The sequence below is a fragment of the Hyperolius riggenbachi genome, chromosome 10 (genome assembly GCF_040937935.1).
Source record: "Hyperolius riggenbachi isolate aHypRig1 chromosome 10, aHypRig1.pri, whole genome shotgun sequence".
NCBI lineage: Eukaryota > Metazoa > Chordata > Amphibia > Anura > Hyperoliidae > Hyperolius > Hyperolius riggenbachi.
The window spans coordinates 39646749-39672654 of record NC_090655.1 but is presented as its reverse complement, the minus strand read 5'-3'; the positions used below and the strand labels follow the sequence as shown (position 1 = coordinate 39672654).

Below are 25906 nucleotides of genomic sequence, written 5' to 3'. Positions count from 1 at the left end.
TAGACTGAGGCGCCCCAGGGCCCCCAGCACCTTAAAGGGAACTTTAACTGAGAGGGATATGGATGTTTCCTTTTAAACAATCCCAGTTGCTTGTAAGTCCTGCGAATCTCTTTGGCTGCAGTAGTGGCTGAATCACACATCTGGAACAAGCATGCAGCTAATCCAGTCTGACTTCAGTCAGAGCACCTGATCTGTATGCATGTTGAGGGGCTGTGGCTAAAAGTATTATAAACACAGGATCAGCAGGAGAGTCAGGCAACTGGTATTATTTGAAAAGGAAAAATCCATATCCTCAGTTCAGGCTCCCTTTAATCTCTAGTTATCTGGCTTGCAGTCACTGCCATGTATCCCTTTTTCTTATTTCTCTCTGCTTCACACACAATAGGGGAATGATAGCTGAGAGAGTTGTGCACCCCCTCCTACACTGCGCCCTGAGGCTGGAGCCTCTCTCGCCTCTGCTCGACTTGGCCCGGCCCTGCAAAAGAATGCCCAACTGACGATGTGACCAATTTCGGGTGAAAATGTATTGATCTGACATGCTGACAGGCAGACATGCTCAATCGCGCAGCAGCAACAGCGTGTTATAATTGTGACTGACAATCACGACGGAAACCCCAAGCTGCTGCAAAAGTGTACGACACACACACATGCACACACACACACACACACACACCTACATTAATACTTTACCTCTTCATCGCTCGCCGCATTGTCCGGACTCTTCTTCCAGGTTTCGCGCCCCAACACAGTTGCCGACACCGCAAGTAGTTGCAATATAGGTCAGCAAACCTGGAAGAGGACACAGTGTTGGAGGTAAATTATTAATGCAGGCAGGGGCACGTGAGTACATGTACACAAGGGGGTACAGCGGCTGGGGGCGAAAGGCCAATTCATAAGAGATTTCTTGCTGAAATCCCTTGGAAATCAGTCTGCTGGTGTATGGGCAGGCAACAAATATCTCTCCGGTCAGATTTGATCAGAGACAGATCCGTCTCTTGGTTGACCTGTCTATACAACGTCTGATATATGGGGACCTTTACAGCTGGACGAATAATTTTGTACTTATGGTATGCAGCGCCAACATCTTCTGCAGCACTTTACAAGGTATAAAGACAAGACAAATAACATTTATATTGCGCTTTTCTCCTGGCAGACTCAAAGCGGCAGAGCTGCAGCCACTAGGACACACTATATAGGTAGTAGCAGTGTTAGGGAGACTTGCCTAAGGTCTCCTACTGAATAGGTGCTGGCTTACTGAACAGACAGAGCTGAGATTGAAACCCAGGTCTCCTGTGTCAGAGGCGGAGCCCTTAACCATTACATCATCCAGCTACTTAAGATATAATCTTTGTCACTAACTGTCCCTCAAAGGAGCTCGCAATCTAATCCCTACCATAGTCACATGTTCATGGTAGTCTAAGGCTACTTTCGAGCGAGGGAAGCCAATTATTTAACTTGTATGTTTTTGGGATGTGGTAGGAAACTGGAGTGCTTGGAGGAAACTCATGCAAACACAGGGAGAACATACAAACTCTGTGCACTGGCTGGGATTCGAACCATTGACCCGGCATTGCAAGGTGAGAGTGCCATCTACTACACCTACTGTGCTGCTAATGCCCCGTACTCACGGGCTGCAAAAGTGGCCTGTCGCCAGCACACGTGAGCGTGTGGGCGACAGGCCGGCGACAGCTCCTCGCCAGGTCCCTCCGCGTACACACGCGGAAGAGGGACCAGCGGCGCGATGGAAGCTGTCGCCGACGTTCCTCCTCCCCCCGCCGGAAGCTCCGTATACCTCAATGGAGGTTGCTGTCGCTAGTCCGCGTACTCACGCGGACTAGCGACAGTTGCGGCAGAGTTGCGGCGGCAGGCGATTGACCGCGCCAATCGCCTGGCGACATCAGCGATGGGCGACAGTTCGGGGTGCGCGCCCGTGCGACGGCTCATACTCACGGGCGACCTGTCGCCGCAACACACGCGCGCCGCGTGTTGCGGCGACAATTGTAGCCCGTGAGTATGGGCCATAAGAGTCACAGCTATGTGCAGAGTTCTTATCTAATAATAACTACAATAAATATTTGTTGTGATCAGGACAAACCAGAAGGTCTCTCTACAGATATATTGTTAAGCAACATAAACTATTTATGTATGTGACCACTTGGAGAGCAGTGCTAGGCTGTGAAACCGCAGGGGAACACAGGACTGTAGGATGCCCCAACTTCTTCTCCGGGGGTCTTGACTCTGGAGCAGGCGTTTTGTGGCCACACTTGCTATCGGCTGGTAATGTCATAGTGGCCAAACTTATGGTAATGGTGGCCGGAGTGACCTAATAATATAGCCCACTGGTGGGGGTGATGGTGGTGGTGGGGTGCTAGGGAAGGATACCATGATTTGTAGTTACACCCCCAGTTGGTCTTTTAGAAACATGCAACATAATATATACACTATGGCCTCGATTCATAAACAGCAGTGCGATAACAAAAATCTTGTCGGGAAAATACCGCACTCGGTATTTTCCCGGTCTGTGTGCTAATTCATAAAGATTTCCCCAGCTGCCCTTGGAGGTCGGTAAATTACCGCAGCCCATTGAGCGGTAGAGTAGAGCAGTGTCCCGATTCCCTCTTTGCTCTGCAGAAATGAATCACAGAGACGGCTCTCTCTGGCTCTCCCACTGATGACTCAGACAGATGAGTCACACAGTCTTTCCCTGCCTGCAGAAATTACTCACACAGCCGGCTCTTACCACTGATGACTCAGACAGATGAGTCACACAGTCTTTCCCTGCCTGCTGAAATGATTCACACAGAGGGCTTTCTGGCTCTCTCCACAGATGAATCAAACAGACTTTCGGATCTCTGCACTTTGCATTAATCAGAGCTGTCAGAGCTGTCGGTAACTTGTTAAGACCTCACCAGAGGTGTCGGTAACTACCGCCAGGCTTACCGCATGTTGAAGGCTTTATGAATTGACATTTGCTGACAATTTACTGACATGTGTTGTCGGTAACTGCAGCCAAGTCGGTAATTTAGCTCCCTGGTCGGTAATGTCAGCTTTTCATGCGGTAACAGCCTTTATGAATTGACATTTTGCTAAGTGGTCGGTAAAGTCTGCTGTTTTCAGCATTACCGCATGAGGTAATGCTTTATGAATCGAGGCCTATGTCTGATAACATAAGCAACAAACAGGACCACAAAATAAGCAGATCCACTGCATGTTTTGCGCTGAGCAAGTTGTCTACAGAACAGAAACTGTGGTGCCAGCTTATCTCTCTGGTTAATCGGCAGTTACACTCAATGATTAGGGGTTATCCTTGAAATGATGCCCGTTTCATGGGTCAGCATACTGCTTGGCAAAGGCAGAGGACATTACTAAAAATAAACATGAATAAAAGATAAAAATTGTAATGCTTTTTAGCACTTTGCATTGGAAAAAGTACCAAAAAGTAGGTGAAAAAGTACTATCAAAATTATTTTGAGTATTTTCTTGCTTACTGGAGGCTTAAAATGCATTTTATTGACAAGCTTAAAAATATCACCTAGGAGAAAACTCAGGTGAAAAAAAATGAATTGCATATGGGCCATAGAGTGCTAATACTGCAGTTGTGGGAGAGACCCTCAGGGTCCCTCTGGTCCAAGGGGCCCACCACAGCCACAGCCTCTGCACCCCTGTATTGCTACGCCACTGATTCCTAGTGAAACCAGTGCTATTCAAAACAGTACAGCAATTACCGCTTTTCTAACTAGATTTATCTTTATTCAGTGCCAAATGTTACCACTGGCTCAGTATATCCATACAAGCCAGGAAATGATGGGCCCATATTTTTCGTAGTAACCACAGCATGCACCTAAGCTGCTAAAATGATAATAATGCCCTTGCTTCCACCTGGATTTGGTGTGACAAAGACTCTACCATGTGAATGGGGCCGGTTCCAGTCACTATGGGGCCCTGGGGAAAAAGTAGCCCGGGGCCCCACTGATATCTTCCCATACAGCATTTGGGGTCTTTTTGCAAATTCCCTCATTAAGGGACAGGTGAGTTGCAATGCTTCCGAAAACTCTGCAGGGGCCCTGGAAACAAAAATAAAGTTGGGGAAGACCTGAGGAGCCAAGCACTGCTCATCAGTTTGCAAATGATGAGAACCTTAAAATGGCTATATTCATTCTGGTGACCACTTGAGACGCTCATTTTAAGTTGACACCAAATTTTATGATAGTTTTATAAAAAAATGTATGAAGCTTTATTGAATCAGCTAATGATTTTAATTGGTCCAATTCCATTCTGCATAAATTTGCCAGATGGACTATTTCCAGCATACCCGATCTGATTTCCCTAGAAGTGAACGGAAAATCGATCAGAAATCAGATCGGACATACTGGCAGTAAATCTGCCAGAAAATCTCAATGTGTGTACAAGGCATTATGCTGGGCATACACGGCTTGATTTTCCCGCTCGATCGATTCCGCGCTCGACGCTGCAGGCGATTCGCTTATCTTCTGCTCGTTTTTCTTATATTTTTGCATTGACCTCTATGCGGAATCGAGCAACGAAACGATCAGGCGGGAGATTGGACGTGTCGGAAATGATCTATCGAGCCATCTAAATGGCTCAAAATCGAGCCGGGTATTCCGAGCATTGGTTCGTAATGTTTAAACAACTCATTATGCTGGGCATACACGGCTCGATTTTGCCGCTCAATTCTGCAGGCGATTCGCTTATCTTCCGCTCATTTTTCTTATCTTTTTCCATTGTCCTCCATGCAGAGCACGGAAACGATCGGACCGGAGATCGGACATGTAGGAAATTATCTATCGAGCCATCTAAATGTCTCAAAATCGCGCCGTGTACTGTATTCCCAGCATTAGGCTGTAACCTATTCTGGAGATGGAGGTTATCAGTTCTTTTCACAAATGTAAACATGACGGATCAGTAGACAGACCTTGGACAAGCTTGTATGTGGAAGGAGGATAACAAGTTGGCACTACAATGTGCGATGATTAATGGGACAGATATATCCCTCGGTATGAAGCAGTGTGCTCTAGTTGCTATATTCAAAAGGTGCAATTAACTTCTATAGAAGAGAGAGAACACAACTGGCTCTGCTGTTGTGTGAACATTCATTGCTTTCATGCAAGTGAAACACAAAGCAGATGTATCGTAATACAGATTGCGTTGTATACAATAAAGTTGCCAATACATCAGGTGATGTATGGTCAGATCGACCAAGAGACGGATCTCTCTCTAATCAAATTCGATCAGAGAGAGATCTGTTGCCTGCCCATACATCTCAGGACTGATTCCCAATCAATTTCACGCTGAAGTCGATTTGGAATTGGGCTTGTGACGCCGCCTCTCGATGCTGTCCCCCTCATGTTCCATGTTCCCGCCCCGCCCCGATGCCCAGTGCTCTGTACATGACCTCTCCACGTCCGCCACTGCCTCTGGGCTCCTCCATCCAAACACGCGCCCCACATGGTTGCCGGAGTAATGTGGCCACGTGCCGACTACCATGTGGGGCGCATGTATGGACAGAGGACAGTGCCTGGAGGCAGTGGTGGACGTGGAGAGGTAATGTATAATGCACTGAGCACCAGGGCGGGGGGGACATGGAACATGAGGGGCAGTGTCAGGGATTTAGTCACTCATCCCAACATCGCTCGCCATCACCGCCGTGCACCTGACCAACCACGACGGCCCGACATCTTGCAGCATGCCCGACCATTTAATGCAACCAAATTCAGCCTGAATTTGGTAGCATTGTTGATCGGGCGTGCACTTGGCAGCATTGGTTTTTTATCCAATTTGATTATAATTGAATCGGATGGTCTATTGTTCACCAAGTCACTTGATGTATGGCTACCTTAAGACATACCGGGGTTCCAGAATCGGTCTCTGACAGTGGGTGTGGGCGGGCACAAAAGCCTGACGCCCGTTTCACGCCTGGCCGCGCTTCTTCAAAGGCAGTGGCTATGTGTTGAATAAGCTTGTTGTTCCTCTACTTGCATTCCTAATTCTACAAACTATACTGTATTATTTCTGTAATTGCACTCTCATAAGTGATTTCAATTCTTTTTCCTCCAAGATTAGCTTAATGTCCTAACCCAAGTCCATTATGGTTGATACTTTATCTTGCTGCCTGACCCTAAACTTATCCAGTTATAACCCCTTCCAGTGCCTAACTCTCTCCCCACACCCTTCATGTAAACACATTCTCGAGGACTAACCCACCCCAACTCCCCTCCATAGACACCTAACAAGTAAAAATAACCTTTCCCTGCCATCTAAACTGAAACCTTCTACTTCCTGCACCAGACCCTTACCTTACCCCTTCAGTTGTCTCTAGTAACATGTAAACATTTAAATGCTCCTTCCCCCCAAAATGAAGTACCCAACAAGAATGATAGCCTCACACGGTATGTCAGATATACTCCGCTAAAGCACTGTTTCAAATGTAAGCAGTTAATTTTACCACATCGTTAATTATTGGTGGAATTGGCCAGTGGCGGAATTGACTAATCTCACTTTCTCCAGATAGGCTAGTGTTAATAAAGGAATTGGGAGAGAGCAAGAAGAGAACTCTTTAAAGGACAACTGAAGTGAGAGGTATACAGAGGCTGCCATATTTATTTTCTTTTAAGCAATACCAGTTTCCTGGCTATCTTGCTGATCCTCTGCCTCCTACTTTTAGACATAGACCCTCAACAAGCATGCAACAGATAAGGCGTTTGACATTATTGTCCAATCTGACAAGACTAGCTGCATGCTTGTATCTGGTGTTATTCAGACACTACTGTAGCCAAATAAATCAGCAGGGCTGCCAGGCAACTGGTATTGTTTAAAACATACATGTCAAACTCCGGCCCGTGGGCCAAATCTGGCCCTCAGAGCCATTCAATTTGGCTCTCAAGTGGTTTCTCCACTTTACATTATGTTTGGCCCACTCTAGACCACCAGGGAAGCTATATTGGAGGTGAAGCCCTAGAACACCAGGGAAGCCATATGGGGGAAGCACTAAACACCAGGGAACTGTATAGGGGGAAGGTGGGGGCTTCTAGACACCAGGGAACTGTATAGGGGAAAGAGGGCCACTGGGGGCCATTAGACACCTGGAAACTTTATAATTGCTGGGCGTATACGGCTCGTTTTTTATTATCAATCGAGCCGCTGATCAGATCACCGCACCGGATCCATACCGCGCTCGATCCCCGCGGGCGGACAATGGAAGAAACGAAGCGGAGGTAAGGAAGTGCCCGCGGGGACGAGCGGGAGTCGATCCATGCGCCCGCGGGGACACGCCGGCATTGAGCCAGCGGCTCGATTCCGGTGCACAATTGCACAGTGTATGCCCAGCATAAAGGCTCGCACACACGCCATACTAAAGGCAACGACGGGTCCGTCGTCACCTCCCGCTGGGCAGGTTTTCAGCAGACAGTACAGCGTGTGTACAGTCTGTCGGCGGACTGATAAGGCCGTTTCTGAACGATCCGCCAGGCGTATCGTTCTGAAACAACCTCATCAGTACTGATGAAAACCCGTCCAGCGGAAGGTGACGACGGACCCGTCGTTGCCTTTAATACAACGTGTGTACGAGCCTTGATGGAGGAAGTTGGCCAGTAGATATTAAGGTTCTTCCTCCCCCCCCCCCCCCCCTCCATTGGTTGCATCATAGTCCATACTTCAGATAACCCTCAAGTGTGTAAGCATCTCTGGGTGTGTCAGGCACTGCTGGCAAACAGGCATGTTTATCCAACCACTCCAGTAGAGATAATCAGTTATCTGTAGCTATTGTGCTAGTGTCTGCAGGATCAGGTTGAACTATCTAGGTTTAGATCATTTCTTTTTCATCAGTAAAAAAGACCCTATCACACCAGAGCACAAGTCCTCCATTTATGTGTACAGCATATCACAACGGCAACACTCCACTTCTTCAATAGATCCATGTGACAACCACAAACCACTAGAGATATATTAACTCTCATTTAGGGGTTGTATATACAACCTATTAACATTAGGGGGTGAATGGGAAAACCCAGAGCATAAACAGTTTAGCACTTCAAGGAGGCAGGGGAGACAGAGCCAGAGAGGTGATCAATTTCCTTATCAGTCATATTTAAACTAGGCCTCCATTCAATGGAGATAATTAGGTGCTATTCTAAATGACTCACTAAATCACCCTCCTCTATTGTCTTTCCTTTGGAGACAATGAAAAACCAAACAGGATGAGGTGAGAGTTTCCCATTAGGAGACCCTTTGATCCTTTACCAAAAGCCTATTGCAGTTTATTGGGTGTGTCATGGATCTTTGATGTCCTGTGATATCAGCTTACTCAGTGTTCAACTAATCCTCATTGACTTAACTGATATATTTAGAAAAGCAAACGAATTGCCTTAAAGACTGTTATGGATAATTATAGAGTTTGAGCTACTGACAAGCTAAGGGGTCCCCCTATAAGTTAAAAACAAAACAAAAAAGTAATAATAAAATGAGAACACAAGCCAATACCAATAATTCACTGCTCAGTCCTACATAGACATCAAAGCCTGGTCAGATGTGCAGGTAGGATCTGAACCTCCTCAGGCCATATTGCTGGCATTCTCCTCCTAATCATGAAAGCTCCTCTGGGTCTGTGGGAAGGGGGTGAGAGAGGTGGCTGGGCAGCAGGAACTTCTGGCACTATGTATCTCAAGAAAAGATTTCCTCCCTGAGAATGGCCCATCAAAGCCACCCACACCAGAGGACTACTTGACCTGGCCAAATGAATGAATGTCATCTGAGGTTTGTGTGTGCCTAGTTTTGATTGTGCAAATTCAGCACAACCGCCTTCAGAATCTTCTCCACTGCCACCTCCTTGCCACATGAAAACAGTGATGTAGAATATGGCGTTTGGCTTTAGCTGCATCCAGCAGCAGCACCCTGGGTGAGATCCCCTCTCTTCACCTACTAGCACCCAACATGATCACCCTCCGCCCAGTAGCACGTAGTGTGAAACTTTCCCTCCCCAACCAGTGTGACCATTCTTTCTACCCACCCATCTACTTTTTGTGTCATCTGGTTGGAAAATATTTCTGGGGTGAACACGGTCTTCCTTACCCCTCCCGCGCCATGCCAATGTCCTTCTGCCCCCCTCCATAGCTACTGTAACGATAGGCTCTAGGCTAGAAATGTGCTTGTACAGTACTCGCTCCTGAACTGTCACTCAATGGATCAGTGTAGTTTGCCTTCTTGCTTTTTAGTAGGAGGGCTTTTCAGTCTCCTAGTCCCCTATATTTTCCTAGTAGTTTTGGATCATCCTGAGCTGCTTTGGTATTCTGTTCCAATGGATCAAGAAATTGCACGTCTACAAGTACCTTCATATGTCCACCATGCAAGCTCCTCCTCACTAATGCCATTAAATAAGCCCTGTGAATTTAGGGACCTCATTGCCATAATAACTTTCAGTTTTTGCCAGCCAGAGATCCGGCATGGATAAAGCCGTGACATAGGTTGTGCTGGTTTTCTCTTCCTTCCCAGAAATGTTGCTCACTTGTCCTGGCTGGCCTTGAGCATAGTTTACGGCTCTGAGTTATCTCTTGAGAAAACATTACTGGCCAGACAAGATTTTCAAACAAGTCCAAATGATCTTACTTGTAAATTCCACCATTCCAGATACCGCCTGCAGATCACAACATTAAAGTGAACTAATTAAGGCAACAGGCATCTTCAATGTAAGTTTTAATTAATTAAGAACAGTTTGACTTGGGAAAAGCTTTTAATAATAATAATAGGATCTCAGTCATCTTTGATTGAATTCTCAATCAAGGGTCATTTTGGAAAGGTGGAAATTTTGTGAACTGGAAATGGAAAGGAGCAGCAGAAGAATAACAGTCGCATAGCTTTGTGCAGTACAAAGCTGCTATTATTATTATGTATTTATATAGCGCCGACATCTTCTGAAGCGCTGTAAAGAGTATATAGTCTTGTCCCTGGCTGTCCCTCAGAGGGGCTCACAATCTAATCCCTACCATAGTCATATGTCCACTGTGGTCTGGGGCCAATTTAGGAAGAAGCCAATTACTTTATCTGTAGGTTTTTGGGATGTGGGAGGAAACTAGAATACCCCCAGGAAAACCACACACACCAGGGAGAACATACAAACTCCATGCAGACAAATCTGACTGGCCCAGTGCTGCAAGGTGAGTGCTAACCACCACTATACCCCCGTGCTGTCAGACAAGGTGCAGGCAATAGAATATATATTGAGCATATATGTGGGTATCTATATTCTATATATAAAAATCGGATGTATGTATGTATGTATGTATGTATGTATGTATGTATGTATGTATGTATGTATGTATGTATGTATGTATGTATGTATGTATGTATGTATGTATGTGTGTATGCATGTGTATATGTGCCACGATCACTCAAAAACGGCTTGACCGATTTGAACAAAACTTGGTACACGGATCCCTCACTACCTGGGATGATATGTTCTGGGGGTCTCGCGTCCCTCCTGCACACCTGGGCAGAGCTACAAACAGCTAATCAGATTTCACCCATTCAGGTCAATGGAAAAAATGGAAAAGGCTGCCATCCTCACAGTAATCAAGCCAGAGTCCCCACACTTGGCACAGTTGGTCACTTGGTGATCGAGGTTACAAATCCAGGAAAAGTGGGCGGAGCATTAAACAGCCAATCAAATGTCAGCCATTTTACATGTGAAAATGAAAACTGCAGATATTCTTAGGCTGGTTTCACTGGTTTCACAGTGGGACGTTACAGGCGCACGTTAGTGCAGCCTGTAACGCAGCCCAACTCACAGTAATGAAAAATCAATGGGCTGTTCACAGTGCTCACGTTGCGTTACATTCTAACGCAGTACGTCTACATAACGTACTGCATGCAGTACTTTACACGCGGCTAAGCCGCTTAGACGGGTTGCACATCCTCAGTAGGGTTTTTTTTTTTTTCATTTTATGGGCGGAGAGGAGACGGGGAGAGGCCACTACTTAGCCAGGCACATGGCTACTTATTATTCACTGCACTTGCAGTGTTTACATCCTGGAGCGGCCGCGGATTGGCTGGCGGGACCACGTGATGCGGAGAGCTCCGCTCACGTGGTCTCCGCAGTGCCTCCGACAGAGCAGGCGCACCAAGAGCTGCTTGTAACGCGGCTCTTGGCAGCGTCCTGCTCCAACACCACCAGGCGTTGCGTTAGGGGCACGTTATGCAACCATAACGTCCCCTAAAACGCAACGTCCCAATGTGAAACCAGCCTTAGACTGTTAATCGCAGGGTTTTCAAACTTGGCACACTTGGTCCCTGGGTAAATGAGGTTACTATTCAGGAAAGTGGGTGGAGCCTACAACAGCCAATCAAAATTCACCTATTGATTTTCAAGGGGAATATTTAAACTGCTGCCATTCTTACACGGTTAAAGGCAAAAGCTTCAAACTTGCTACAGTCATTCATTGGGTGACTGGAGTCCAAATTCACTAAAGGGGCGGGGCCACAAACAGCCAATCAGATTTCCTTGGTGGATAAACTGCTTCCATTCACACATTTTTGATGCCAGGAACCTGAAAGCTCACAAACTTGGTCATTGAGTGACTGTGTCAAGGTTACAAAAAGTGGGTGGAGCCAAAAACACATTTCACTGGGAAAATATAAACTGCAGCCATTCTTACACTGTTAATGGCAGGGTTCTCAAACTTTGCCCAGTTGGTCACTGGGTGACTGGGATTAATAATGAAGAAAATGAGTGGAGCCTACAACAGCCAATCAAAATTCTCCTGTTGATTTGCAAGGGGAATATTTAAATTGCTGCCATTCTTACACTGTTAATAGCAGATGCCTCAAACATGGTACAGTTGGTCACTGGGTAACTGGGGGTTCAAATTCAGAAAGGGGACGGAGCCACAATCAGATTTGTTTAATTTCAATGGGAAGATACAAATGATTAATACCAAGTACCCCAAAGCTCATAAACTTGGTCATTGAGTGACTGTATGTCAAGGTTAGAAAAAGTGGGCGGCGCCAACAACATTTTTTACATGGGAAAATATAAACTGCAACCATTCTTACACTGTTAATGGTAGGGTTCCCAAACTTGGCACAGTTGGCCACTGGGTGACTGGGACTAATATTCAGAAATTTGGGTGGAGCCTACAACAGCCAATCAAAATTCACCGATTGATTTTCAAAGGCAATATTTACATTGCTACCATTCTTACACTGTTAATGGCAGAGGCCTCAAACCTGATACAGTCAGTCAATGGGTGACTGGGGTCCAAATTTACTAAAAGGGAGCCACAAAAAGCTAATCATATTTGTTATAATGATTTCCGCCATTCTGTTATTGGCAGGGTTCTCAAACTTAACACAGTTGTTCACTGGGTAACTGGGATCAATATTCAGAAAAGTAGGTGGAGCCTACAACAGCCAATCAAAATTCACCTATTGATTTTCAAGGTAAATATGTACATTGCTGCCATTCTTACACTGTTAACGGCAGAGGTCTCAAACCTGCTACAGTGGGTCATTATGTGACTAGAGTTCAAATTCACTAAAGGGGTGGAGCCACAAACAGCCAATCACATTTCTTTGCTGGATAAACTGCTTCCATTCACACAATTTTGATGCCAGGAACCTGAAAGCTCACAAACTTGGTCATTGAGTGACCGTGTCAAGGTTGCAAAAACTGAGTGGAGTCAAATACAAATTTCACTGGGAAAATGTAAACTGAAGCCCTTCTTCACTGTTAATGGCAGTGATCTCAAACTTTGCACAGTTTGTTACTGGGTGACTGGGATTAATATTCAGAAAAGTGGGTGAAGCCTAAAAAAGCCAATCAACATTTGCCTATTGAATTCAAAGTGAATAAAATTGCTGCCATTCTTGCACTGTTAATGGCACAAGCCTCAAACCTGATACAGTTGGTCTTTGGGTGACTGGGGTCCAAATTCACTAAAGGGGGTGGAGCCACAAACCCCAATCATATTTGGTAGATCGATTTTAGGCATTCTGTTATTGGCAAGGATCTCAAACTTGACACAGTTGGTCACTGGATGACTGGGATTAATATTCCGGAAAGTGGGTGGAGCCTACAACAGCCAATCAAAATTCACCAATTACTTTTCAAGGGGAATATTTAAATTGCTGCCATTCTTACACTCTTAATAGCAGAGGCCTCAATTCTGGTACAGTCAGTCACTGGCAGACTGGGGTTTAAATTCTGAAAAGGGAGCAGACAACAAGCAACCAATCAGATTTGTTTAATTTCAATGGGAAAATGTAACTTATTGATGCCAAGGACCCCATAGCTCATAAACTTGGTCATTGAGTGACTGTGTGTCAAGGTTAGAAATAGTGGGCAGAGCCAAAAAACTTTTTAAATTGGAAAATTTAAACTGCAACCATTCTTACATTGTTAATGGCAGGGTTCCCAAACTTGACACAGGTGGTGACTGGGATTAATATTCAGAAAAGTGGGTGGAGCTGAAATAGCCAATCAAAATTCACCTGTTGATTTTCAAGGTGAAAATTTAAATTGCTGCCATTATTGCACGGTTAGTGGCACAAGCCTCAAACCTGGTACAGTTGGTCATTGGGTCACTGGGGTTCAAATTCAGAAAAGGGGGCGGAGCCACAGCCAATTAGATTTGCTTCATTTCATTGGGAAAATACAAATTATTAAAGCCAAGGTTACATTGTGTCCAGGTTACCAAAAGTGGGCGGAGCTAAAAACAAGTTTCACTGGGGAAATATAAACTGCAGCCATTCTTACACTGTTAATAGCAGGGTTCTCAAACTTTACCCAGATGGTCACTGGGTGACAGATTAATATTCAGGGAAGTGGGTGGAGCCTATAATAGCCAATCAAAATTCACCTGTTGATTTTCAAGGGGAATATTTAAATTGCTGCCATTTTTACACTGTTAATAGCAGAAACCTCAAACCTGCTACAGTTCATATTGGGTGACTGGGGTTCAAATGCTGGAGAGGGGAGGAGCCACAAACAGCCAATCTGATTTAATTTCTATGGGAATATACAAATTATTGATGCCAAAGACCCCAAAGCTCACAAACTTGGTCATTGAGTGTTTGCGTGTAAGGGTTAGAAAAAGTGGGTGGAGCCAACACCAGCCAAATACATACCCGGGCAACGCCGGGTCATCAGCTAATATATATATGGTTTTTGCCCTCTAAACCTAGGTGCGTCTTGTGGCTGACCACAAGCGTCTTATAGTCTGAAAAATACGGTTTCTTTCCTCTCCCCAAATTACATTCTAATATTTATCACATGGCGACATCCTTACTACTGGCAGGTGATTTCAGTGGAAGGAGATGCATTTTTGGCAGTTGGAACAGCTGTAAACAGCTGTTATTTCCCACAATGCAAAAAGGCCCCCACAGTGTGATGTCAGAACCATGGCCCTGACATCACAATGTGGGAGGGGTCTCACCACAATATCAGCTATACAGCGCCCCCTGATGATCCGTCTGAAAATGAATAGATTTCTCATGGGAGAGGCGATATCGGCTACCGATTGGGATGAACTTCAATCCTTGGTTACAGTTCCTCTTTAAGGAGGCAATATTCGGGTTAATCATCATTAACAGCAGTGGCTGGATAGTGTAATGACTGGTTAAATGCTCTGCCTCTGACACAGGAGATCAGGGGTTGAATCTCAGCTCTTCCTGTTCAGTAAGCCAGCACCAAGTCAGTGAGGAAACCTTGGGCAAGCTTCCCTAACACTGCTACCTATAGAGCACGCCCTAGTGGCTGAAGTTCAGCTCAGGTAATGGATGATTAAAAGGTTGAACCCACAGCAAATCAAGGCCGTATAAATCACATATTGTGAAAATAAATCCATGGCCCTTATGCTACATGGAGGTGGTAAAATTGGCCGGCCATTGACCAATCAAAATTGGACGTGTGTACCAGGCTTAAATTAGCAGCAGTTGCATTTGATTGGTCCAATATTAAACTACAAACAAACTGTGACAACATTTTTATCAAATCTGAAAAATTTGCAGTTCATTGATCGCTTAGGTGAAAAGGAATCAACCCTGGGATTCCAGATTTGCAAGGCAAAGAGGACTGCTAACCACAATTGGCACAAGCAGGAGATCTTTACTAGAGATGGCCCAGCCTTGGAAAACTCATGGAGAAGCACATGATCAGTTTGATCACTTGATAGATTTGTAAGGCTCTGATTTGCTGGTCATGATCAGGTGTTAAACCAGGAAGTCATCTCAGCAAATCAGAGGCTTACAAATCTATCAGCTGATCAAACTGATCATGTGCTTCTCCATGAGTTTTCCAAGGCTGGGCCATCTCTAATCTTTACCCAGGGCACTTTCTAGGCTAGACTGTACCCAGGGCGAGGGTGTAAAAATTGTGCCCCCTCTCCCCCCACCATGTTGACTCGCAAACCCTTACTCTTCACAGGTCACAAGTAGGTCTGCCTACTTACTAGTGGCAAGTCGCTTATCCAGTAGGAAGCAGGGACCAGGAAAACACACATGCGAAGAGAGACCGGAGAGCAGACTCCTCCATGGGCGCCGCGCACTGACAGCCTGCAGTACTGCTACAGGACATCAGGTTTCATCACGTGCTGGTGACGTGATGATGACTTGACGTCATTTGGCTGCACGGCGTGTCACCAGCTCCCAAGCGGTTATTTCCTTCTGCCTGTGCCTCCCTTCTACTTGCTGGTATGCGCCCAGGGCGGTCGCCCTGCCCAAGAAACGTCCCTGTCTTTATCCACCAGTGTACAGAGGAATTGTCCATCTTTCTGCCAAACAGACCATCTCCTTCCATGAACAGCAGAGGAGGAACAAGGAGCAGGAGGTTCCTGTTCCAAAGCGCACAGCAGGAGTTACAATAGCAGTCTGAGAAGTAGAATGTAACTTGGAGGTTCCCTGATGGGGAGACTGCAAGCATCACAAAGCACACAACACATTCCATTCTCCTCTGCAGCAAGGACAACTGATTTGGAAGACAAATATCTACTGGATGACAAACATCTACTGTATGTGGCAAGGTAGCTTGCCAGATCTCACTGACATTTGTAGATGAATGTGTCCAAGCGTGGCCTTTTCATCATATGCAGAGAAGTCAAGAGTCCTGTTCACCGAATGTGTATTAGAAGATGATGGAAATGAGCCAAAAGTAAGTGATTTTGTTTACAATACAGGGAGCCGAACCTGGGACCTTTTGTTATGGTCATTTATTCACTTTTAGTTAATGATTCTTTTCATAGCAAGGCACCCGACTGCTTTGTAACTCTTATTTGAAGGCGTTCAGCGTAAGCAAGTTGTAAAGACGTCTATTGAGAATGGGATGTTTTATTTACCTACAAAAGAGAAGCTGGTAACCCCAAGTAGAGAGCAGTTTCATCCTACAGAATGTTATTTTGGAATGGGGGTGGTTTAAAGTGGACCTGAACTCAGAACATCCTCTAAGAGATATGCAACAGCATAATAACCATGAAAGAAAAGCATTTCTTTGTTACAGCTGACACAAACCCTGCAATAAATCTGCAGTGTATTCACTTCCTGCTTTCATGGAAGCAGACATACTGTTAATCTGTGCTTTCAAATTAGCCTCTCTGCCATGGCAGTCAGATGACACAGCTGAGGGATCAAATTACAACTTGTGATTAGACACAGATGAGGAGGAAATTAAACTGGCTAAACTCTCTAAACAGGGGTGTTGCTAGGATGCTAAAGGCGCGTACACACGACGTATTTTTACAAACAACGGGTCCGTCAGACCCTGCCCCGGGGCTGTCGTTCTGCCGACAGTAGCACGCGAGTACAGGCTGTCAACAGACTGATAAGACTGTTTTTGACTGACCCGCAACAGTCTTATTAGTCTGCCGGCGACAGCCTGTACTCACGTGCTACTGTCGGCAGAACGACCGCCCCGGGGGAGGGTCTGACGAACCCGTCGTTTGTAAAAATACGGCGTGTGTATGCACCTTTAGAGATCCGGGGCACTTTTGGGCAATCGAGCTGAAATATGGGTGTGGCCATGCACTGGAATGTGGGTGTGTTCATGGGTGGAGCCAAATTTACATGAACTTAACAGTTGAGGCACCACAACTCCCAGCATGCTCCTATAGAAGAACCACAGCTCCCTGCATGCCCCCCATAAAGGCATCGCAGCAACCAATATGCCCACATAGAGGCACCATATCATCCAGCATACGCCCCATTGTTCTGTGCTATGGTGCCATTCTGGGTGCCCTCTGCGGGACTTGCTTTATGCTCTGATGTCATGCTGGGCGCTGTGGTGCCATGCCAGGTGCTATGGTGCCTCTATGGGGCACGCTTGGTGCTGTAATGCCATGCTGGGTGCTGTGGTGCCATGCCAGGTGCTATGGTGCCTCTATGGGGCACGCTTGGTGCTGTAATGCCATGCTGGGTGCTGTGGTGCCATGCCAGGTGCTATGGTGCCTCTATGGGGCACGCTGGGTGCTCTGATGTCATGCTGGGTGCTGTGGTGCCATGCCAGGTGCTATGGTGCCTCTATGGGGCACGCTGGGTGCTGTAATGCCATGCTGGGTGCTGTGGTGCCATGCCAGGTGCTATGGTGCCTCTATGGGGCACGCTGGGTGCTCTGATGTCATGCTGGGTGCTGTGGTGCCTCTATGGGGCACGCTTGGTGCTGTAATGCCATGCTGGGTGCTGTGGTGCCATGCCAGGTGCTATGGTGCCTCTATGGGGCACGTTGGATGCTCTGATGTCATGCTGGGTGCTGTGGTGCCATGCTGGGTGCTATGGTGCCTCTATGGGGCACGTTGGATGCTCTGATGTCATGCTGGGTGCTGTGGTGCCATGCCAGGTGCTATGGTGCCTCTATGGGGCACGCTTGGTGCTGTAATGCCATGCTGGGTGCTGTGGTGCCATGCCAGGTGCTATGGTGCCTCTATGGGGCACGCTGGATGCTCTTATGTCATGCTGGGTGCTGTGGTGCCATGCTGGGTGCTATGGTGCCTCTATGGGGCATGCTGGATGCTCTGATGTCATGCTGGGTGCTGTGGTGCCATGCTGGGTGCTATGGTGCCTCTATGGGGCATGCTGGATGCTCTGATGTCATGCTGGGTGCTGTGGTGCCATGCCAGGTGCTATGGTGCCTCTATGGGGCACGTTGGGTGCTGTAATGCCATGCTGGATGCTGTAGTGCCATGCTGGGTGCGGTGTCTTGCCATGCAGGGTGCCTCTGTGGGGCATACTGGGTACTGTGGTGCCATGCTGGTTGCTGCTGTGGTGGCTCTACTCTGCCTGGGGACATCCAGGGCACCATAGAACAGATCTGAGGCATGTGCCACTGATCTTTGGGGCTAGCAACGCCCCTGTCTCTAAATACATACAGGGTGTTTTCCTTCTGTCCTCTGCAAGAGTTCAGGTCCACTATTTTATACCTTGTGTGCAAGAACAGATTTTGTCATTCTGCAATTAACCACTTTTTTTTTTTAGTGTTTGTTTTTTTTGTTTTGTTTTTTTTCTACCTACTATGTGTTAGAACACAAAAGTTGCATGGTTTCTTTGTGGACATACATTGCTTTCTATTGGTCTCGCATTTTCAAAATGGAAGGTTTTAAATGTACTTTATTGATCCAATAAAAAATCTGGCAAAACGTAGGCATATAAAAGCAACTTTGTTCAATTCAATTTTTCTGCACAAAGTTTTGTCAACAGCGTCCCATATTCACTTTATATACAAGTTAAACATTACTCACTAGGTTTCTTCCAGTGCTTCTGAGCATGTGGGATAAGATAAATCATGAGGTATATGGAGGCTGTCATATTTATTTCCTTTTAAGCAATACTAGTTGCCTGGCTATCCTGCTGGCCCTCTGCCTCTAATACTTTTAGCCATAGGCCCTGAACAAGCATGCAGCAGATCAGGCATTTCTGACATTGTCAGATCAGACAAGATTAGCTGCATCCTTGTTTCTGGTGGGATTCAGGCACTACTGCAGCCAAACAGATCAGCAGGGCTGCCAGGCAACTGGTATTATTTAAAAGGAACTCTTATATGGCAGCCTCCATATCACTCTCACCTACAGCTGTCCTTCAAGGAAAAGGCCAGGCTATGCTAAATAAAACAGACCCCCCCATTTATATTAGTTTTTTTCCCCCCCTTTCAGTGCAGTGCGTTTCCCATGCTTATGCAATCCTTTGAAGTATTGCTTTGAATAATTTTCAAGTGGCCAATCCCTTTTGCGATCAACCACGTTCCCCCAGCACTTATTTTTATCTCTGCAGTGTGGATCCGGCAGGGTTACATTAGTACATTAGTGCAAGATGCAGGGGTGTAGCAATAGGGGTTGAAGAGGTTGGGACCGAATCGGGGCCCTTGGGCCAGAGGGCCCCCCCCCCCCCCCCTCAACTACAGTATTAGCTCTCTATTGGTCCTGTGCTCATAATAATCACTTCTATAGATACTTTGAATAGTGGTAATCACTAACAAGCTGTCCCCATCCCCTTCTTGCACCTCTGACACTGTGGTTGCCATTGGCAGGTTTTGGTGCATCATATCAATTGTTATGTATAGAGTGTATGGGAAGGGGGGGGGGCCCAATGTAAAACTTGCATCGCAACCCACAGCTCCTTAGCTCTGGCAAGAGGGCATCCCAGCATCACCTTGGGGGGGGGGGGCTAGGGGGGGGTCAAAGGGGGGGGGGGTCAAAATGTCACAGTTAGTCAGGCTATGTGTCAAACAGTGTGCCAGACTAGATCCTGATGCAGGCCTAGATTTACATCACATGAGCCTATAGGCACATATGTCCTGGCACCCTAGACTTCACCCTCCTAGTACATACAAACCCCAGCCGAACCGCACCACAAGTGTGCTGTTAGGCCCAGCTGTCACTTCTCCCTTAGTTCCCTTGCCCATCATAGAGGTGCTCCCAAATATTAGGTAGCTAGAGGTGTCCCCGACCAGTGATGCTCATCCGGATATCCGAACTTTTTAGCACTATCCGACCGGATTCGGATTCCAGATACCTGGGCTGAAATCCGCATAGCACTATGCGGAAAAAAATTCCTCCTCCTCCTCCTCAAGGAGGGAGGCACTTGGGGAGGCACATGAGCCGCATTTCCATCATCAGGCGCCTATAGGCACGTGCCTACAGTGCCTTATGGGAAATCCGTCCCTGTCCTGATGAGAAACCCAAATGCAACAACAATGGGATCTCTGGGGGTATCGGCTTCCCTGGGGTTGAGTAGATCCGTCCAGCAGATCGCTCGAGGGTTGGCTGTCGGGTGCGGTCCACACGCCTGATTGTTGGCTGAGGTGGTCGCTATCGCCCACCTTAGCCCACTTAAAGGGAACCTAAACAGAGGAATATGGATGTTTTCCTTTTAAACAATACTAGTTGCTGATCTCTCTGGCTGCAGTAGTGGCTGAATCACAGACCTGAAACAAGCATGTGGCTAATACAATCTGATTTGAGTCAGAGCACCTGATCTGCATGCTTGTTGAGGGGCTGTGGCTGAAAGTATTAGAGACACAGGATCAGCAGGAGAGTCAGGCAACTGGTATGATTTTAAAGGAAAAATACACGTCCTCAGTTTAGGTTCCCTTTAAGTCAGGCGCGTGTAAGAAACTTTAAGCCAACACTTTGAGCTAAAGGGGTGACACCATATTATTATTATTATTATTATTATTATTAATACAGCGCCAACATCTTCCGCAGCGTGGTACAGAGAATATTGCCTTGTCACTTAAAGTGTACCAGAGACGAGACATACTTACCTTTTTATACATACCTGGGGCTTCCTCCAGCCTCAAGGGCACAGATCGCTCCTATGCCGCCATCCTCCTTTTCCAGCAGCTCCGGTAAACTCCCATAACTCCCTCTAGTCGTGGCAAGCGGCTGCTGGAGAGATACGTAATTAGCGCACTACACTTGTGTCAGACTGGCCGCGACAAGAGGAAGTTACGGGACCCGGTACCGGAGCTGCGGGCAGCAGAGGACGGCGGTGTGGCAGCGATCACTGCCCATGGGGCTGGAGGAAGCCCAGGTATGTATAAAAAAGGTAAGTATGTCTTGTCTCTGGTTTCCTTTAACTGTCCCTCAGAGGGGCTCACAATCTAATCCCTACCACAGTCATATGTATGTATCTATCGTGTAGTGTATGTGACGTAGTCTAGGGCCAATTTTAACAGGAAGCCAATCAACTTACCTGTATGTTTTGGGATGTGGGAGGAAACCGGAGTGCCCGGAGGAAACCCACGCAGACACAGGGACAACATACATAGCTATGCAGATAGAGTCCTGGCTGGGATTTGAGCCAAGGACCTAACGCTGCAAGGCAAGAATGCTGAACTAGAGTCTTCATATCACATGTCCATGAAAGCTGGAAAGAGGGCGGTACCATCTCACCGATTAGCTCTACTGAACTTAGTTTAGAAAATCATCTACGGCGGTAAATTGATGCAGAAAGACTTTCATGCAGAAAATTCTAAAGTGGCTTTAATGAATAGTTATTCTTTTTAATAAAATGTGGATTTTCCCAGTATCCATTGGGAACTAGTGGTAATAGGAATCACATTTCAGCTGTTCTGAAGCTTTCCTTTTTTTTCAACTAAGGAATATTGCAAAAATTAAGCATCGCATTCCTTCAGAGGATAATTTCAATAGAAGATCCCAGTGCATCCATGTTTGTTTGTGTGTGTGTGTACAATCGGTTTAAGGTCAATTATGCTGATTGTAAATGAGAACCTATACACTGATGTTAACACTATTGTTACCCTTCATAATAGTTTACTCCTCCCCTTCAGCCTTTGCATTGTGGCTACAATAGCCTACACTTTCCCTAAACACAGGTATAGCATTCTAAAGACATGCTCTATTGTTGTTGACATTTCTGAAGAAAGCCTGAATGCCTGGTATTCATGAACAGAGACATGAACAGTCACATCATCATCACTGCCGTGTGTGATTCAAAGTTAGGTTATAGAATTTTCTCTACTTAAGTCCTCCTGATTTTACTAGTAATCAGAATTAAAGGACACCTGAAGTGAGAGGTATATAAAGGCCACCATATGCATTTCCTTTTAAGCAAAACCAGTTGCCTGGCTATCCTGCTGATCCTCTGCCTCTGATAGTTTTACCCATACACCCTGTATGCAGTAGCAGATCAGGTGTTTCTGACATTATTGACTTATTATTCAGTAGTGGGAGGGTTCAATGTGAAAACAAGGTTATGTTTAGCTGTAGTTAAAAATTGGTATTACAGCTATTTTACTATCGTCATTTGTCGATAGTCATTTGTAACAGTCCGATTGTCCGGGCGCCCTTTGTTCATGTAGACCCGCTGCCATAGGGCGTAATATGAATTACGGCTATAGCGGCCACTCACTGAGTAATTTGGGCTCTGGCAATGGCTGCAGCTCAAATTACAATAAAAACCTGCGTAGTTCGGCCACAAGCAATAGCTGGAGCCTGAATTACGCAGGGGTCAAAAGAGTTATGCTGCATACACACTTGAGATAAAAGTCTTTGGAAAAGGCAAGATCACAGACCAATTTTACCCCCTTCCATGTAGTATGAGAGCCATACTCTACACAGTCTTTTCTATGGAGCTGAACTCCCCATCAGACAGAAATCTTTGCAAGATGCTGCACACACAGATGCTGTAGACATTCAAAGGATCATTATCTGCATAAGAGCTCTTCCTGCAAAAGATCCATTCCTGCAAAATGCATTCAGTCTATGAGATCTGCAGATCATCATACACACCTTGTTTAACAGGTAATCATCTGCAGATCATCTGCAGACCATCTGCAGATCAGATCCACCAGGACAGATTTTAGATCTGCAGATGATTGTCTGTTAAACAAGGTGTGTATGATGATCTGCAGATCTCAGACTATGAATGCATTTTGCAGGAACGGATCTTTTGCAGATAATGATCTTTTGAATGTCTACAGCATCTTTGTGTGCAGCATCTTGCAAAGATTTTATCTGATGGGGAGTTCAGCTCAATAGAATAGACTGTGTAGAGTATGGCTCTCATACTACATGGAATGGGGTAAAATTGGTCTGTGATCTTGCCTTTTCCAAAGACTTTTATCTCAAGTGTGTATGCAGCATTAGGCAGTCAGTAGGGAAATAGTTTGCAAAAAGTTCGCTTCAATAGGGTGAGCTTTTTCTTTGGGGGGGGGGGGGGGGGGGGGGGTGTTGGCAGCATTTTTGGATTGCCGACACTTGCCAGCGATTTCAACAACCATTGCTTTGCCAGCAAGCATGTAGCAGATCAGGTACTCTAATCCAGTAAAACTTGAGTCTGCTGAGTCAGCCATATGCTTGTTCCAGGGTTTTGACTCAGACACTACTTATGCCAGAAAATCACCAGGGTTGTCAGGCAACTGGCATGGTTTACATCTGCTGCATGCTTGTTCAGGGTCTATGGCTAAAAGTATAAGAGACACAGGATCAGGATGACTGGTATTGTTTAAAAGGAAATAAATACAGCAGCCTCCATATCTGACTCACCCCGGGTTCCCCTTAACCTTCCTGGCGGTAACCCCGAACGTAGTTCGGGGTAAGCCGCGCAGTAGGTTTTCTCCGGCCCTGCTGGGCCGATTTTCTTAATTTTTTTTTTTGCTGGACGCAGCTAGCACGCCGCCGCCCTGCGCCCGATCGCCGCTATACGTTGCGGCGCGCGAGCCCCTCCCCCCCCAGACCCCGTGCGCTGCCTGGCCAATCAGTGCCAGGCAGTGCCGAGGGGTGAATCGGGACTCCCAATGACGTCACGACGTCGCTGACGTTATCCCGCCCCGTCGCCATGGCGACGGGGGAAGCCCTCCAGGAAATCCCGTTCCTGATCGGAGATCGCCGAAGGCGATCCAAGCGGGCGGGGGGATGCCGCTGAGCAGCGGCTATCATGTAGCGAGCCCTGGGCTCACTACATGATTTAAAAAAAAAAAAACTGCTGCGCTGCCTCCTGGCGGAATTTTTCATACCGCCAGGAGGGTTAACTACCAATACTCTGAGTCCCATCTATCTATCTATCTATCTATCTATCTATCTAATCTCCAAATTTACAGTAACAGACTATGAAAGTCCCCCCCCCCTGAGTCAAACCCAGGTACTCTCAGGGGTGGGATTGCCATGTTTTGAGAGCCTAGAATGTAATACAATGGCAAAAAAAAAAAAAAAAAAAAAAAAAAAAATTCAGACTGAATCCACATAATCCACTGGGCTCCTCCCAGCCTCACTCCACTGAAAAGGCAGCTAATGAATGACGCGTTCAGCATTTTGTATGAGAAATAGCAAACTACCAATAGTTTAATGATGTGGCAACACAAGACTCGTTAGCAATCTGTATAGGGCATCAAGTATTCCGACTCCAGTCATTCAGATTAGGAGTCATTAGATCACAGTTCATTATATTCCAAATAAAAGCCTTGGGCAGTGCAAACACCCCCGGGAGGGATTTAGCATGCGGATTGCCCTATGCTGTTTACTTTATAGTCAGTATGGCTACGGTTGAATAATTAGGCAGAAAACCCAATTTAAAAACAAATGAAACATTTATAGGTGGACATACAAGGCCAGTTTAAGGTGAAACCGAGCCCTGGGCAAAAGGTGGCCTCCCCCCCCCCCCCTCCCCCAATATAACGGTATTAGGTAGCCTTAGCTACGGTGACCATACATCCCGCTTTACCCGGGACCGGTCCCGGATTCGGGGTCCCCAGTCCCAGGCTGCATGAGGTCCTGGGAAACGTTCTGCTTTTAGCCGCGGGACGTCCCAGCCTTGGGACTCTGGCCACCGCACTATTGAATGAACTGGCAGCGGCGTCTAATACGCCATGCCAGTTCATAGCCCGCAGCCCCGCTCCAGCCTGAGCCTGCATATTCTTCTGGGTTCCGGCAGGCAGAGCAGGGCTACGGGAAGATGGTGTCCGAAGCCCTGTACTGGAGACTATTTGTGTCTCCAGTACAGGGCTTCGGGTGCCATCTTCCTGTAGCCCCGCTATTCAATTCAGCATGGGAGACTGCAGGAGGAAGATCGTCCAGGGGAGCTGCGCGGCAGAGGCCGGCTGGGACAGAAGACTGCAGGTTGCCCACTGTGTTATTTTCTGCTGAAATGTCGCCCAAATTGCGCTTGTGTTCTGCTGAAATGTCGCCCAAATTGCGCTTGTTTTCTGCTGAAATCTCGCCCAAATTGCGCTTGTTTTCTGCTGAAATGTCGCCCAAATTGCGCTTGTTTTCTGCTGAAATGTTGCCCACATTGTGTTTATTTACTGGTGTCTGGGGTAACTGTTGCTGCATTTATTATTTAATGGTCATAGTTGGCTATATTTGCTGCTTTGGGGTTACGGTTACGCTTCGCCCATACAATGTCATGGCCACGCCCATTTTCAGCGCAGCGCTACCCCCCCCCCCCCCCAGGTTGGACCCAGAAAAATCTGGTCACTGTACATTTGCCCCCCAATATAATGGTATTAGGTATTATGCTAGGTAAACACAATGAGAATTTCTGGCCGATTTCTTGACAGATCGATTTATTTCCAACCTGTCTAATCTGGATTACCAATCAATGCTCCGATCAATACCAGAAATCAGATCAGACATGTTGGAAATAATCAATCTAGTATGCATACAAGGATAAGAACATAATAAATCATTTGAAGAGACCAAAACATTTTTCATAAACATGAGCTTGCATTTTTAATATATCCAAAAAGTGCAAAAGTTTGATTCACAAATCTTCAAAAGAAGTTCATCTTAAGACACAACATCCCATAAAAGGTGCAATATCAAAAGACGACAACTGCCCGGATTACCGGGAGTCATAGCGGCTTCACAGAGGGGCTAAGGAGGATGGCAAGAGAGGCCACATCGCTTATGGGGCTGGAGGAAGCCCCAGGTACGTATAAATCAGTGCTAGTGGAACCACC

General features: G+C 46.4%; 1 protein-coding gene across 1 annotated transcript in view; it reads left to right on the top strand.

Moving 5' to 3' along the window:
* The window catches only part of LOC137534083 (intestine-specific homeobox-like), a 147397-nt gene that overhangs the window by 74268 nt on the left and 47223 nt on the right, over nt 1-25906 (top strand). The window contains exon 2 of the mRNA XM_068255435.1: nt 15431-16153. Coding sequence (XP_068111536.1) covers nt 16061-16153 — 93 coding nt within the window. The 5' untranslated portion in view covers nt 15431-16060. The remainder of the gene's footprint in view (nt 1-15430; nt 16154-25906) is intronic.